At 56.0% G+C, this 16,624-nt stretch overlaps 1 protein-coding gene across 1 annotated transcript; it reads right to left on the bottom strand.

Moving 5' to 3' along the window:
* Positions 1–1,027: 1,027 nt before the first annotated feature.
* On the bottom strand, positions 1,028–16,252 carry INKA2 (inka box actin regulator 2). Its single transcript, XM_039841189.1, has 2 exons — positions 16,003–16,252; positions 1,028–5,726 (listed from the first exon to the last, which is right to left on the bottom strand). Exons 1-2 carry the CDS (start codon positions 16,057–16,059, stop codon positions 4,884–4,886), a joined length of 900 nt encoding a protein of 299 aa, XP_039697123.1. The 5' UTR covers positions 16,060–16,252; the 3' UTR covers positions 1,028–4,883.
* Between the last annotated feature and the right edge of the window lie 372 nt (positions 16,253–16,624).

The following is a 16,624-nucleotide window of genomic DNA, read 5'->3' on the forward strand; positions in this document are numbered from 1 at the left end:
ATTCTTCCCTTGGATGGGGACACCTTCTGCCTCAAAGCAGCCTCAGACCAGGTGCGAGTGGCATCTGCTGTGCCTGCACCACCCTCCCTGGCCAGTTGGAGGAAGCTGGGGGTGGCGGGGGCAGAGGTGCAGAGCGTCAGGAGGTAACTTTTGGCGGTGAGTTCTATGTCCCTGAAACGGACAGTCATCTTGAAGGACGTGCTCAGAGGGGCGTATTGAGAGAGGGCAGCTGTGGAGTGGAAGCCAGGATGTGCAGCATCTGTGGCCGAGACGTGGTATGGAGCTGGCAATACTGCTCCCTTCTCTGCCCAGTGTTTCAGGGACATTGGCGAGCCTGACTTCATCACGGTGCGTGTGCCAGAATTCGGGGTGTATATCCGGGGCTGGAGGTGGGAGGTGGATATGTTGGGACTGAGGGAGGGTGCAGGGAGAGAAGCGGGAGGTGAGTCCTCTGCCCGGTTCCGAGGGGAAATGGGAGAGAGGTTTCATCACCTTGTTTTAAGGGGCGGGTAGAGAAGGCTGAAGTGGGGGCAGGGCAGGGGACATTTAATAACAGTGCTGAGGGGGTGCCTGCAGTGTGAGGTCCTGCTCTTTCCTCCCCAGGTTGGGGAGGCCCCTCTAGTCCATCACCCTTCATCTGGTAGCACCAGCCTGAGCCCTGAGACTGCTCATGGGGGCAGGTTCATGGATGCCTCCCTCCACCATGCCATCCAGAGGGAGTGGAATCCAGGACAGCCACAAGCCCCTGTGGGCCATGAGCCCCCAGGGAGGCAGGGAGAGATGTGGGGCCTGGCAGGGACTCCAGAGAAAAGGCCTTAGAGCAGAGAGCAGATGGAGGCCTGGCTTCTAAACCCGTCAGAACTTGGCTCACCCAACTCTCTAGTCCCTGCCAGGATCGTGAGGGCCCTGCTGGTGTGAGGGAGAGCTGGGGTGCAAGAGGGGTGGGGGTCCCCCCAGAGCACATCCTCAGCCAGTGCACACTCTCCATGCCCCACCCACCCTTCAACACACACACACACACCTGTCATCATCGGCCAGTGGAAAAGTGTAAACTGTTTGCTATTTGGCAAATAACAGCCCATCTGGATAATATTTTTACACTGTACAAAAACACATCCACACCTATTGTCTTCTCTGATCCTTGCTACATCCTGTGAGGTAATAGGGCCAGTGTACGTTCTTTAATAGAAGAGACCAAGCTCAGAGAGAAAGCTTTTTTTTGTTGGCATTTTTGCCTGGGTCACCCGGTTAGTGCCTGAACTGAAGGTCAGGTGGTCCAATATATATATTGAACGTCTGTCTAGATGGTGTGCTTGACCCTGAGGTGCATTATGTCCTTTAAATCTCAGGGCATTATCCCCAACTCACAGATTAAAAAAGCAATGTGCTCAGGCTCACACAGTGACAGCAATGGGTCTCCTGTCCTGTCTGACTCCAAACCCAGTGCTCACGCGTGCCATTAGCAGAAATGCCTTAGCTGTCCTGGGCAGGGAGTCACCTGAGGTGGACTGGAAGCCACACACAGGCTGTGCTTTCGCTTTTTCCCAAGCCCTAGGTCACGTCATGTGACCTGGGAAAGACAGAGGACGCCCCCTACAGGGCTCTGGGGGGTAGACAGTGGGGGATGTGGTGGGGAGAGCTGAACCAGGTTTCTATTCCTCAGGGAAAGTTTGAGTTCAGCTCTCATCCTGAGGGGTGGGTGCAGGGAAGGTGCTTCGGGAGAGAGGATGCCCCAGGTCTGAAGGGCTAGAAAGAGGGGCAGGAGGGTCACCGGGCAGCTCCACGGCCATGCCCAGCAGGGACTCTCCTAGCTCCTGCTTGTGGTCCGGGAACATCTGTAGACACACTCTGGCCACAGGGTCACAAAGAAGCAGGTGGGGCCCTGAGCAGATGCCTGAGCCAATCGGGGGCCCCGTACCTGCCAGGGAAGTGGGCCAGGTATGAGGCGGGGCCCTGTGCCAGGGAGGATATTAAATGAGCTTCCAGCTTATTTACATGTCCTAATTAACCATAAAATGAGCCCCAGGGGCAGAATTAAGCTGTCAATTTCTTTCTACTTACTACTAGCTCCCCGTCACACGCACTGCTCCCCACCCCTACACTCTCCTGCATCGCTGAGGCCCCAGGCATTTCCACTGCCCTCTTCCCTCGGCTTCAGTAAATACAGTGTCCATCACTGTCACGGCAGGAGCCCAGAAGGGGAGGGAAAAGGAAAAATTATTGGGAGTGGGGGGTAAGTCAATCGGCCATATGCTTTCATTAGCAAAGCATGACATGGTGACGGGGCATGCATCAGCCCTGTCGAGACCAGGGCAAGATCCCCCAGCAGAAGGCAGTATCCCATTTATTATCCGTTGCCTGGGTCCCGTGGGAGGACAGGTTTTGTGATTGTGTCTCATCTTGGCTTTGGAGCAGATTTTGACAATCTGTGGGGCAGCGTGAGAAGCAAAGCCCTGGAGGTCAGCCGGAGCTGTTTCAATCCCAGTTCTGCCACTGTGACCCTGTGCAAGTTGCTTAACTTCTCTGAGCCTCTTCATGAGAATAAGAGTCACAGCAACCTCTTCCAGGTGTGGCGGGAAGGAAACAAGAACACGGAGATGACAGTGCCCGACACCTGTCAATGGCGCTGGCAGCAAATGGCACTCCTAATTGTTTTGTTCTGGCCAAAGTTAAAATGCATTTTCATTCCCATGAATCCTTCTCACCAGTGGGTTGAGTGGCTGCTTTCTTCCCATTGGGCTCTCGAGTCAGGAACTGGATCCTCTTCACGGCTGTTCTCAGCTCCTACTGCAATGCATGACGCTGGGAGGCGTTCACAAGTTTTGTTTGATTGGTCTGAATGGCTGTGGCCAGCGCACAGAACAAGAGTCACAGACGAACGGCTTGGAGGTGATTTTGGTTCCTGTGAATCCTTCTCGATTTGAAGCTGGTGCCTCCTTGAAGAATTTGCTGGGTGGCTTCTCCAGCACCCAGTGGCCCAGCAGCTGAGAGATGGGATCTCCACACTCACACATCACACAAACACACACACACACGCACGCACACGCACACACACGCACACATCACCGCCACCACCAAAGCAGCCACAGCCAACAGGCCTTTCCCAGGACTGAAATCTGTGGGAGGGACAACAAAGGGCGGGCAGGTTGGCTCCTCCAGAAAGGGCTGCTCGGTTGGCAAGCTCCATGGAGGCGAGCAGAGGAAAGGACAGCGTTTTTGGAGAAGGCTGTTTCAAATCCTGGTCTTTTTATTTGCTAAGAGGACGATGACAATACCTTTTAGGATCGTTCTGAAGTCTGAAAGACATGTCGTGTGTACTGCCTGTCAAATAATGAGTTCTCAAAAAAAAATTAGCGCCTTCCTCCTTGTAGTTTTGGCCACCAAAACCCAAACATCTACCATGTGATTGAGTAGGAATTTGGGAGTGACCCTGACCACCCCTAACTCAAGCTGTGGAGCTGCCCACTCTAAGCCCCCTCCCTCCATCTCCGCCCCAGGGGGTCCAGGATGCAGGAAGAGCCTTTCTTGTTATTTTTCTTCTCCAGTTTGCTATTAATGCTCTGAGGGCAGGAAGGCGTCTTGCCTCTAATTGCAGCTGTCACCCCCCATCAGGCAGAGGGAAGATCAGCCAGGAGGGGTGAGGGGAAGAGAGAGGGTGTGCCCTCCCAGGCTGGCTCGCTGGAACAGGGACCTACATTGTCTTTTCCCAGCCAGCGGGGCGTTCCAGGCCAGAGTAGGCAGGCTGGTGGCTTCCAGGGGGGCCGCCGGGGTGGCGTCGCGCCCGCCACCACTGCTGCAGGAGCTGAGCTGCTGCCCAGGCCCTTCCCCTTCCCTCCCCCAGGCTAGTTCTGGGTCAGGTGGAAAGACGAGGCCCATGGCTGTGCCGTGGTGCAGAGGGAGGTCAGATGTGGAGCCAGGAATTTAGGAATTTGGAAACGAGTGCTCATCTCATCTGGGCACGCCTTGGCCTCCTTGTGTCGGGTGGGGGTTCAGGGCTGGAGACAGGGTGTTGGGGAGGACCCTGTGTGAGTCCAAGGCCCAGCTGCGCTCTCAGTCAGCCCTGGACTGGGCTGCCTCCTGCCCCGCCACCGTCGTGTCCCTGGACAGGTAGCACTGCGGGCCGCTTCCTCATCTGGAAAGTGGGGATAACACTTGCCTTACTTGCCCACTCACAAAGGCGATTATGGATATGGAAAGGCTTGCCAGCGTTTAAAGTGCTATACAGATATCATCCCTGTGTTTTTGGAAAGATATCAGGGCTGTCCCAAGCACTCCTTAAACCTATGCTCCTTATTCAGCCATTTCTCAGGATCCAGGTACTGGCTGAAATCTCAAAGGTACCAGGAACAGGTATGGGAGGGCGGTAGATTTGCCTCTCTGCTGCTCTGCCTCCCAGGAGGCTGGGGTTCAATACCTATGCCCCGAGCAGCGCTTTGCCAGGGTAGCAGACAGTTATAAAGCTGGGGACGGAGATAAGGTCTTTACTGGGAGCCTTTTGGGGGTACCTGAGGCCCCAGTGCCCTGATCTGTGCAGAATGCTGAAAGGAGGTCTTTGGGGGCGGTGAAGGAGGGCAGAAAGGTTTCCTGCCCTCTCCTCTGCTGTCACTTCCAGCCTCAGAATGAGACACACACACACACACACACACACACACACACGCACACGCACTCACCTCCCCCACCCGGTGGACCCCCGGTCACAGCCTCTCTCCCAACCTCAGGCCTATCCGCCCTGCTCCTTTCTCTGGCTGCCTTTCCCTCCTTTGGGGGAAAGAGACCTGGAGTTAGGCCTCTGAAAGCCACATATCACCTGACCACCATCCTCCCCAGGGGCCCGGCACTGGGACCTGGCCCTTTCGGGTTCAGCGAAACTCTGTCCCTAGGATTCAGACCCAGACGGCTGTGTTGATATCGAAGCCAGAGGGTGAGGCTCCCCGGGCCCGGGGGCGGCTGGTGGAAGGGCCTTCCCCCGGCCTGGGCCCTGGGCAGCCCGGGGAAGGGAAGCGGCCGGAGCCCTTGGAGTGGCCCCGCTTCTTAACCTTCTGCGAGCGTCCGGCGCGGGGCTCCGAGGCCGTGGGTGTCGCCCAGCCCGGCTTCTCCTTCAGCAGCCGGTCGCGGTCGGGACGCACACTGCGCAGGAGCTTCCTGAAGATGTTTGCGGTCAGGGCAAACCGGCGGCCCAGCTCCCAGGGCTGGCCCCGCTCCGCACTGGGCTCTCCTCCCTCCCCGGTCTCACCCCTCTCCCCACCCTTCTCCAGTTCCGGCAAGTCCAGCCAGTTGCCCACCAGGTCCGCGAAAACGTTGTCACCCAGCACCAGAGGCTGTCGATTCCGCCCCCGGGACATCAACGTGGAGGTCCAGTCATCCGGTTCCACGAGCTCCGGCCCCTGCAGGGCCCGGCTTGGGTGCTCTGGCGGCTGTGTCCTGGGCCGGGGGGCTGGATCCCTCCCACACACACCTCTGTGAGCTGGCGGCTTGGCGCTGCTGCCCAGGGAAGGCTGGCTGGACGTGGCGCGGGCGGCAGGCCTGGCAGGGCCTCGGCCACCCTCCCACTGAGGGGGTGGGGGCTGTGTCCGGGGGCTTGCAGAGCAGCCAGGGGCAGGACCCCCTCCAGAGATCTCCAGCTGCTCCAGTGCCGTCTGCACCTGGAGGAGCTTCAGTTCCTGCAGCGCCCCCATCATGCAGTTCATCTGATCCTGTAAGCCATCTCCCACTTCCTTCATGGACATCTGCCCGAGAGAGAGAGAGCACAGGGCCCGTCAGCCGGGGGGTGGGCGGAAGGGCAGCCCCCCACTGGCCCTGAACCCCTCTCCAAACACACATCTCCGAGGACATTCCAACCTGCCACTGACCCCGCCGCTGTAGGGCCCAGCACAGTGCAGACCAGAGCTGGGAGAGGGCGACGTCTAAGGCGGAGATGGCTGCATAAAGGAAACAACATTCACGGCGGCTAACGTGCCGCGGCAGGCACTGCCCTGCCCTGCCCGCCACCGACGTGCGGACAGATGCGTGTGTACAAATTAACCTACATTTTATCTCCCCAACTACTCTCTGAAGGAGTGACTATTACCATTCCCGCTTTACAGATGAGGAAACTGGGGCACGTACGTAACTTGCTCAAGATTACGCAGACAGTAAGAGGTGGAGCTGAGATCAGCTTGAGGGTGCACAGAGCTGTGGTGTAGATACAACGTCCTTGTCATCGTCTGCGTCTGTGCCCTCTTCCCCCTCTGAGCCTCCCTGAAATGGTGATGACGACGACGACGGCAGCAACATTTTGTGAGAATTTATTACATAACAGGAGTTGTGCTAAGGACTCTACACACTTCATCTCATCTAATCTTTATGTAAACCCTCTGGGGTGGCTATTACTGTCCTCATATGAACAAATGAGGTAGCCATGGGAGGAGGGTGAGGTAACTTGCTAAGGTCACACGGCTCATAGAGCTGGGCTTGAACCCAGGTCGTCTCGCTCCGAATGCCAGAGGCCTAAGTACCAAGCCCTGCTCGAGACCACTGGCAGTGGCACCGGGCTGAGAAGGACCCTGGGGCAAGAGGGGCTGAGATTCGCTGTGAGAACGGGAAGGCTGGCGCTTCCTTTCGCCGCTGTTCACATCTGGCTGGTCGCCGGGAGAGGAGGCCAGCAAGCTCCGGTTTGCGGAAGCCCTTGCCCGGCTCTTCCCAGCCCTTCTCTCCCTTCCAAACGCCCGTCCCCTCCCAGCTGCTCTCAGGCTTGGCTCCAGTGCCCTCCCTGCCTTCTCAGCCCAATCGGAGCTGCTGCCCTGGCCGGGAGCGGGGACACTGGAGGCCAGCTCCCGGGCCCCTTTGTGGGTGTCTAAGGCTCGAGTCCCAGGTGCCAGCTGGAAGGGGCTGAGCGATTGACTTGGGCGAGGGCCGAGTTTGGAGGCTGGGCAGGGGATGCTTCGTCTGATAGCATTCACGAGGTTCCGTCCTCGGGCCCAAGCTGCCTTGGTCCTGCCAGCTCCCTCCCCAGATCTGCTCAGGTTACCAGCAGCAAACCTCCTATGCGGGGACCATCTGTTTCTTAAGCCCCCCAGAGCCCCGTGGGGATCATCTTACCTCCCAGCCTGTCCTCATGCACAGAGCTAAGCCCTCCGGGTGGAGGGGTGGAGGGGAAGGGAGGGCGGGCACAGAGGCTCTTCAGGGCTGCACTGGGCAGCTGACCCTCTCAGGCTTCAGGGTCAACCCCACCCCTGCCAACCCCAGCCCCAGCAGGGTGGTGGCCTGGGCCAGGCTCTCTTAAGCTATCAGCACTAATGACAATGGAGAACTGACTGTCCCTGGGGGCACAGGGGCCTTGCTGAGTGGGGACCTGCCCATATTCCACAGCTCCCCCGAGACAGGGCAAGAAGAAGTGGTGATTCCAGGCTGCCTGGGCAAGCTCGGCTCACTGGAGTGGCAGCTGCAAGAGACACAGCCGTGAGGTGGCTGTGCTTGCGGACGCCCCCGCCCCGGCTTCTTCGGCTTGAGAAGACCCAGAGGAAGGCAGAGGAGACACTAAGCCCCAAACCGAATTCCTCAAGGTCCCTTCTCGGCAAACTGCTTCTTTGACTTCCTGGTTCCCACAGCCTCCCCCTACACTTTCCTCCTCGCCCCAACCTGGAGCCACTGGGTCATTTTTGGCTTTTCCACCCAACCGCCCCGTTCCTGTCTCCATGTGTCTAGCTTCAGCCTTTCCATCCCGAAATGCAGAAGCCTCCTCAAAGGCCCTCCGGCCACCCGCACACGCCTCTCGTTGCGGCTCTCATCACTGGGAACGCATGTGTGTGCCCCACGCCCCCGTCGTCAGCACCTCTTCTGCAGACTTAAAATGCTCTTCCCTTTGTCCTGCCACTCCTGTCCCCGCCCCAGCTCCTCCAGGTGTTGGTGCTCAGTCACTCAGGCAGCATTCACCGAGCATCCTCTACCTGAGGGACGGACTGAGATCTACGCATTGCTCCGTCTCCCCAGAACCTAGCCATCGCTCTGCGCTCGCTGCAAACCCACAGAACATAAACCGAGTGCCACGAGCACCCCACATCGCCCCTCCAGACTGCTTGCTGCTTTCGGAACTGTAACTCACGACACGGGCAGAGACAGTCTGGGACACATTGCAAGGTTTCGTTTCATCAAGAAGCAAGGAGTCTGAGCTGGCTTCCTTCCAGAAGGCCCACCACAGTCCAGGTCAGAGGCAGTGGGAAGAATGAAATGACCCCATTCAATCGCTTCCAATATGGAAAAATCCTTAAGAAATAATGCTGACATTTCGTAGCATTTTCCAGTGAGAATGCATGTGTGGGTAAGTGTGACTTCAGGGCAGCCCATAAAACAGAGGCCCCATTTAAGTAAACAAGAGCTGAAGTTATACCCATATGGAGAATGATAGTCTGTTTTGGTGAAGATCTTGGGTTCTAGAGACAAACGGAAGAGGGTTCAAATCCCAGCTCTACCATGTAATAGCTGTGTGATCTGGGCAGGTTATATAAATTCTGTTTTGTTTTTTGTTTTTTAATTTCTCCATTCTTTAAAATGGGAATAAGAGTTCCTGCCTCACACAGCTTTGGGCAGATTAGGTGAGGTAGTATGTATTTACGTGTGGCCTAGAAGTGAATTTGGGCTCTTATCTTAATTGAAGACTTTTTAAGAATTCCAGGACACTTCTCGCTCAGTGAACCTTAACGCACAGTAATGGCTGGATTCCATTCATCGATCTGGTCCGATCCAGGGGGAACACATCTCTTGTCCTGTCTGTCCCTTCTCTCCCTGCCCCGTCCCCTCACAGAGGAAGGAAAGGGGAAGGAAAAGGAAGTCTTGGCATCCTCCTGCCCATCCTCATGCCAAGGGGGGCTGACATGGAAGGCGAGGAGACAGCTGTGAGCCGGATGAGAACGAGAACGAAAGGAAGCGAGTGTGGGAAACCAGGAGGCCGTCAGGGGTGGGAGGCTGGAGTATCCGCTGGGTCTTGACTGGGAGGGAGCTGCCTTTCCCACCTCAAGGGGGATGATGTCACCCCAAGAGAGAGCCAGGGGGCAAGCTGCTGTCTTGTCCAGAGCGTGGGACCTTCTCAGATCCCAGGGTTTCTCTACCTCAGGAACCCAAAAGGGAGAGGGGAGCGCGGTGTGGGGTGGGAGGGAGCCCAGCAGCGGGGCCGAGACAGAGAGAGCCCCAGCTAGAAACGATCAGCACCGAAACCCAGCCTCAGCCGGGGCCTGCCGACCGCCTCTCTGGCCTCCCAGTGCCTCGGAGCCTCAGGTCCTTCCTCGGGATGGGACCAAATCGTACCCCACTCACTTTGAGTGGGAACAGATCTAACAGCCACCTCCATCTTTCTCCACCACCTCATTCTCAATCTCAGTTTCCCCTCTCTCTCTCTCACACACACACACACAAACACAGGCACACACACCTAACCTGCTCCACCATCAAACATAAAACCCTTCCTAAGCATATCCCAGAATCCTTTCTGAGAAAGGCCGTGAACCGTCTCCCCGCCCTCCCAGCATCCACACAGCCCCCAAAGTCCGTCTCCCACCCTACTGCATCTCCCGGGTCTCGAAATGTTTCATTCTAAAGATTTCCTTCATGTCAAACTTTAGTCTCAGTTGCCACTGTTGAAACCAGCCTGTGGCTCGCTCCCTCCCTGTACTAGAGCTGGATGCCATCGCCGGGCACCCTCCTGGTGTCTGTGACTAGCCGCTCGCTGTAGTCTGGAGACCTGGCCTGCAGTCTAAGCCGGCGAACTCAGCCACGCGACTCTGGGCAGACTCGCCAGCCTTTTGTGCTTCGGATTCGGATTCTGCACAGTGATCACTCCCTCCCATGTGCTTTGCACTTGTCCTTTCCTCGACACGAACGGATCTGATCCCATAATGACCCCGGGAGGCTGGTGGGGCGGGAGGTATCCCCACTTAATGGACGAGGAGCTAGGGATCTGAGAGGTTAGATTTCTCCCTGTTTCCCAAACATTCTCCCCTAGGCTTCCTTCATGATTTTCGCCATAACCGCATATAGCTTGGTCTATTTAATATTTTATTTAAATCTACTGTTTATCTGAACGTGCCCAATCCCGTCCGATCTCAGAAGCTAAGCAGGGTCGGGCCCAGTTAGTACTTGGATGGGAGACCACCTAGGAAGACCGGGTGCTGTAGGCGTAAAAAATTAAAAAAAAAAATTTTTTTTAATTAAAAAAAAATCTGTTTATATAAATGTCTTTATATAGGAACTTATGTGAAATGCATATTACTCACCATAAACAGATGGTAACTCTCTCTATATATATCTCTAAAACTAAAAGTTTTTCATCTCAGTGTCTCCTGACATCATACCTCCAGTGGAGGCGGCGATCTACTGCCTGGGGTTCTGAGGCGTACAAGTGGGAGGACTGGGACCCCAAACCTGGCCCTCTCACTCCCGGCCAGCGGGCTTTCCACGTCATCGTAATCCCTGGCTTCTCGGCCTCGTAGGCTTGCTGTGGGAAGCAGCCAGGACGGGCGGTGGGATGTGCAAAGGGCAGTTATCAGCATACAGGGATGAAGAACATGAAGTCTTGGAGGGACTCCAAGACTCAATTCAGTTCATCTCCTCTGACGGCGTCTCTGCACTGAATCATCCAAGGAGAGAACTGCCTGCCTGGGGCTGAAGAGAACGTGCCGCGGTAAGCCAGACCCCGCCATCCTGGACCTCAAGCCCTCGGCAGGTAGTGTGGGGTCAGCTGTCCATGGATAGCACCCTCCCCTCCTTGGCACTCGCTGGGCCCTTTGTGGGGTGGGAGGAGTGGGGATGGAAAAGTGTGACACCAGCATCCTCGGCAACCTTCCCAAGGCCTCTCCTAGGCCCCTGACTGATCCCACAGCTGTGCCCTCCATCCATCCATCTCACGCCCTCTCCCAGCTTAGCCAGATCCTTTGACACAGGCTCCAGCTTTGCCTATGGACCTGGCAGAGTGCCCTTCCTCGCTCCCCCCGCCCCCATTACCCACAAGATCCCCACACAGTTTCTTTCAGCCCTTCTGGAAGCTAGAAGCAGATTCAGGGCCGGAAATGGGAAAGACCCGTTTTTGCCAAGTGGCCCATTCTCTGGCTCAGTGAATGGGGACCTTCACAGCCCCCTGCTCTTGGCTGGAACTCGCAACAGGAAAGTAAAGTAGAAACGGTGCCAAGAGCTGGAGAAGAGAGGATGGGAAAGAAAGGAGGAAGTGTGAGATGGATGAGTCCTCCCTCCCAAATGAACCATCTCCTGGGGGCCGTGTCCTCAGGCTAGAGGCAGACAGATGGAGAGAGGGGTCCAAGGTGCCCCTTCAGGGAGCTGGCCTCTCCATCTCACCAAGCTCTTCTCCCCTGACCAGCTTCGGCTCCTGTCCACTGCAGTCAGTCATTCAAGTTCCTCAGGCATCCAAGGGACCTCAAGAAGTCACCTTCCTGTTCTCCTTTCTGGTTCAGGTCTTCATAATCTCCTATGTAGGCTCCTGTAATAACCCTCTACACCTCATCCTCCTGCCTCAATTTCCTCCTTCCCCTCGCCTCCACCCCATGCCACCTCCTAGATCCCAGGGCACGTCTCGGACCCAGCTGCTCTATACACATATAGAAAAGGCCAGACTCTTTATGCCCCCATAGTCTGCTCTCGACAACTCTTTCAGCCCTGTTGCTCACTACATATCTGCACACACTCTATGTTCTCGCCAAACTCAAGTGAGTCTTCAAACATCCCCATTACTTGCATCTCTGTGCCTGTCGCTCATGTTGTTTCATTATCTGCCTGGAAATATATTTTTCTCCTGTTCACGTTCCTATTTATCCCTCGAGTTCTAGCTCATATGCGACCTTTTCCACGAAGCCAGAGGTCATTTCGCTCTTCTCAGAGCACTGCACTGTGCCTCTCACACAGCCCGTGTCCTCTATCTATCCTGGAGGTGTGCACACATGCTTAAGAGTGTGAGTTCTGCACTGGCTGAGTTTGAATCCTAGCTCTGTCACTTATCAGCTCTATGACTTTGGCCAACTCATTTAACCTCCCCATGTCTCATTTATTCAATGGGAATAATGGAAGTACAACTTAATGTTGCTTTGGCAATTAAATAATAATACATTTTATGCCTGGCATGTCAATAAATGTCAGCATCAATAAATATGATTATTGTTTCTCCTATTAAACTGTGAGTGCCCTGAAGGCAGGATCTATGTCTGTTTATCTTCGTAACCATAGCACTAGTGCCCGGTAAAGTACATTAAACATAGTATGAACTTGGTAAATCTGTTCTGTAAGTGAACACACAGCAGTCTGATTAGTTCATCATCAGGAGTTTACCAAGTGCCTACGACACATCGGGCACTGTGTCATGTGTTCCCTGCTGAGTATTTACAGCTGGGGAGGCACTTTACCTATATTGTCATTTAATCTTCACAGTAGCTGTACAGTCGGTATTTTACAGATGAGAAAACCAAGGCACAGAGAGGTTAAGTAATCTACTAAGGGTACACAAAGCCGTGATTTGAGTCCAGGCCAACGCTCTTCCCACTGACCACCCCACTTTCTTTCTCTTCGCCCGAGCGCTAAACATCAAGGGGGACTGCTTCGTGAGATCCCTTGCAAAAGCTTTTTTCTGCCTCAGGAAATTTGTTCTTTTGCCCAAGAGCTGAAGGCTGTTCCTGCAGCGTCTCCTCTGTCACCATCTTTTCTCCTCCTTACTTCGCCTTTAGGCTTTGCCCCTCTTCCAAATGCCAGAACCTCCTGAATTCGTGGCCACTAGCATCCTGCCTTCTAGGCACACCAAGCTGTCCTAGGATGGCCTTTCCCAGCCTTAGAGAAATCTCTCTGCTGCTTCAGGTGCCTCAGCTTGAACAGACATTCCAAGAACTGGCCTCCATCAACCTCCTCTCCTCCAGGAAGCCTTCCCAGACTGGCTGTACTTCATGAGCCCTGCTCACTCAGCCTTTATGCTCTCTATATGCTGTATGCTGAGCTGCACTCATGAGGAACGCCCTGCGAGCATCTTGCATCTGCTTCCTCCGTGTGCTGTGTCGACCTCCTTTGTTGGAAGCCCTCAAGGGAGCAGTGTGTAAGGAACAGCTGGCCCCAAGGCCTAGGTTCAGGCAGGGCCTCTCTCTGGCGGCTGGAGTGGGGAGGGATGTGTTCCCTGCTGAGTCTTTGCAGCCCTGGCCCCCTCTCATCCTAATGAAGAACTATGTCAGCTGCTGCGACTCTCCTGCCACATTTCATTCCTGAAACCTGATCCCCGACCCCTTCCAGGCAGGGGCAAAGGGCCAGTTCTCTACACATCAACCTAACTGAGCCAGGATCCCCAAACCCTCAGCCTCCCCACAGTGCTCACTCCTCACAGTGCACATTTTCTGCTTCGGGAAATTGGAAAATTCTGCTACTTTGGTTTTCAGTAACAGACTCTTCTTGTCCAGATTTTCTGGGCCAAGGACAGGGCCAAGATTCAGGAGGGGAGTGCAGAATACCCTCAGCAAAGACAGTTTCACAGCCCGTTAGTGTTTTCTTTTCCAGCAGATTTAACCCACAGTGTCTGCAGGACGAATGCTTCTGGAAGGGAATTTAGTGGAATGAATGAACGTCGAAAACTTGACTAGATTACATGAGTGCCATTCCTGGGCACACACTAATTTAGGGCAAAGCCAGGCAACACACAGTCCTCCTGGGTGGCAGGGAAGATTCTGGCTGGGATGCGCACACACACACACACGCACACCCACAAGCTCATGACATAAATCGCCTGTATGTCTCTCCCATCCCATTGCAGACCTGGGGGATAAACAAGCCAACAACTTCCTGTCACAGCCACAACTAAGCTGCATTGAATTCAATCCCTACAGTCCTCAGAGGGGCCGAGGGCTGAGCCTGGGCTAACTCGGCTCTGCTTTCTCCTCACTCCCACTGGGAAAACTGAGGCACTGACATTTGGCTCAGTGACCTGAGCACTGGGCTGAGGTGCCAGGGAGTGAACAAGACTCTAATAGCTCTGCTTGTCACTCTGCTCTGTCTCCTTTCTGGGCAGATTGGCACAGAGGAGGGGGCGGAGCCCCATGGGGGGCGGGAGGGTGCAGAGCTCTCCCATCTGAGTGTCATTCTGGGCCCCAAGCCAGGCATTTGGCTTCCTCTCCAAGAGAGTCAAAGGCTGAAGCTGCTCAGACAAAGGGCCAAATGAAAGCTAATGGGGAGCTGGGTGACTTCAGCCTCTCCCCTTCCTCCTCCCGGGACTGGGGGCTCCGGTCCTTGGCAGAAGACTGTGCAAATCAAGACCTGGAGCTCAGCTCAGTGCAGATTCCTATTTGCCTTTTTTATTCTCCTGGCACCCACAGACTCTCTCTTCCTCCCCTCACCACCTCCCACCTAGGGTGCTGTAAAAAAATGCAAATCAGTAGGATTTTAAAATTCAAGCCCATGCCAGGAACACCCACAAACCCTCTATTAAGGCAGATCCTGAGGTGGGTGGTGTGGTCCCAGATTCCATGCATAAAAAGAGGATTCTGTTAAGATTCATTTCTCAGCAAGAGCCTTGGACTTCAGACATTATCTGTGATGACTCTGACCTTTCTTTCTAGATTGGATAAATGCATGGGAAAGGTCAGAATTGTGTATGTGTGAGCTGGGCCAGATACCCCAAACTGACATGGGAAGCATGTGAAAACTAGTTTGGGACAAGACATGATGGAGACTCTTCTGTCCTTCACCGAAGAAGCATCTCTCTGAGTCACTTTCCCATATGTGTGTCACCACAAAAAGAGCTTCAGGAGGAAGTACCAGAGAAGTGACCACTGGCCTGAGAAGGCAGGCCCTGGAGTGGGACAGACAGGAAGAGTGCCTGGGCAACTTGACCAGGAAGCATCAGTGAGAACACCTGCTGCTTCGAGCTCCCCCACCCCCAAAGCTGGCCTCTGACACGGCTGCCAAGTCCCCTCCCCAGCGGAAAGAGTGTAGAGTTTGCAGGCAGGAGTGGGAGAGGCTGTCATGGAGTCTGGAGAGCCATGGGCTGGCACTTTCTGGATCCAGGTCTGCTGTTGTGAGCCTGGGTGCCCCTGGCTCTGAAAAGTAAGAAGAAAGAGGAGGGGAGAAAAGTGAGACTAAGACTTCAAGAGAAACAAACTAAAAGGGACAAAAAGAGGCAGAGGCGAGGACAAAAGAGAGAGCCTGGTTGACAGTCTGAATTCTGGTGCTTGAAGGAGCAGAAAGGTAGCAGGTGGAGGGGAGCTATATGAAGTCGATGAGAACCTAACAGCTTTAGCAAGCAGCCCTCCCCCATTTGGGTACCCCCTGCACACACACTGAGCTTCTTCTCCCAGCCCCTGCACGCCCGCACCCGCACGCTCCCTACGCAAGCCCCAAGCCCAGACCTGACATCTGGCTGGGCCTCCACAGCGCCCGCTCGAGATCTGCCAGGCGGGCCCCTCCTCCGCGCAGGGCCCTCCCTTGCGGTTCCAGCTGCCAGCCCCCTCCCTGCTGGCAGGCAAGCCCGGGCAGACAGCCGGCCTAGCCGGCCCCCGCAGCCGCGCCAGCTCTGCCAAGCCCGGCAGAGCTGGGGACCCCAAGCGGTGCCAGGTTCCCTCGAGCGACCAGTCCCCGGCTGACCTCCTGCCCCGGGCAGGCTTCCTGCCCGTGCACCCTTCCCGGCGCCCCGCCTGCCCCGAGCGCTCCAAGTCGCCCAGCAGCCGGGCACCCGCGTACCGTTCTTTCTGTGCTACCGCCTGGGTCACACTCCGTCCGCGTGTCTGTCTGTCTCGGGTGCGCCCTCTTTTCTCCCTGGGGTTCCCCGGGTACCTTTCACTCCGGGTTTGGTTTGCTCGGTCTCTGTCACTTGCTCGTGTGGCCTCATTCTCACACAATCTTTGCTCCAAGTTTCCTCGTGGCCCCTCTTCCTCGGGACAGGCCCTGCTCTCTGCCTACCGGTGCGCATCCCCCTTTCCCCCCTGGCCTTCCTTCCGTGCGCGTCCCGGCCCCAAGGGCATGGCCGAGCTAGGTACCCATCTGCGCCCGCTCTGCTCTTACCAACTCCTGTTTGAGGCGGCGTAAATAGCAGTCCATTTCCCAGCTCTTCTTCCTCATGTGCCCATTTGCGGGGCTCGGCTCCACCAGAGAATTCCGGGTGGGAACACCCACCGCACTGAAACCTTGCGCTCTGCGGGCTGCTGGACCCTGAGGTCCACGCCTCTCGAGCGCCCAGCGGAGCTTCTGCTCCGAGGCCGAACTTGGAGCAGCTTACCCCGCGGCAGGCTGCGCGCGCCCCGGGCCGCGGGCGGAGGGAGACGTGGGCCAGCCTATGAGCGCTCAGAGGGGACGCCGGCAGCCAATCAGAAGAGCGCATGGGGCGCGCGGGCTGGGCAACCGCGCGGGCGGACGGCAGCGAGGGCTTGCACCCGGCGAGGGCCGCAGCTCCTGGGGGTCTGGCAGGGGGACACCTGGTCTTGACCAGCGCAGCCGGGGTGGGGGGCGGGAAGGTTATGGTGACGCCAGACTGTACCGACGCCCGCCAACAAAGCACGTGAGCCCTGTTTGGTCATCAAACGGGTGGGCACTGAATATCAGTCTCAGAAAGAGGCTGAGTGCCTTAGTGTCAACCCGGTTTCCCAAACTCCGATCCGGCAAGGAACACTCTCCACCCCAGAAGCCG

Source organism: Pteropus medius, unplaced genomic scaffold (genome assembly GCF_902729225.1).
Source record: "Pteropus medius unplaced genomic scaffold, Ma_sr-lr_union100, whole genome shotgun sequence".
Lineage (NCBI taxonomy): Eukaryota > Metazoa > Chordata > Mammalia > Chiroptera > Pteropodidae > Pteropus > Pteropus medius.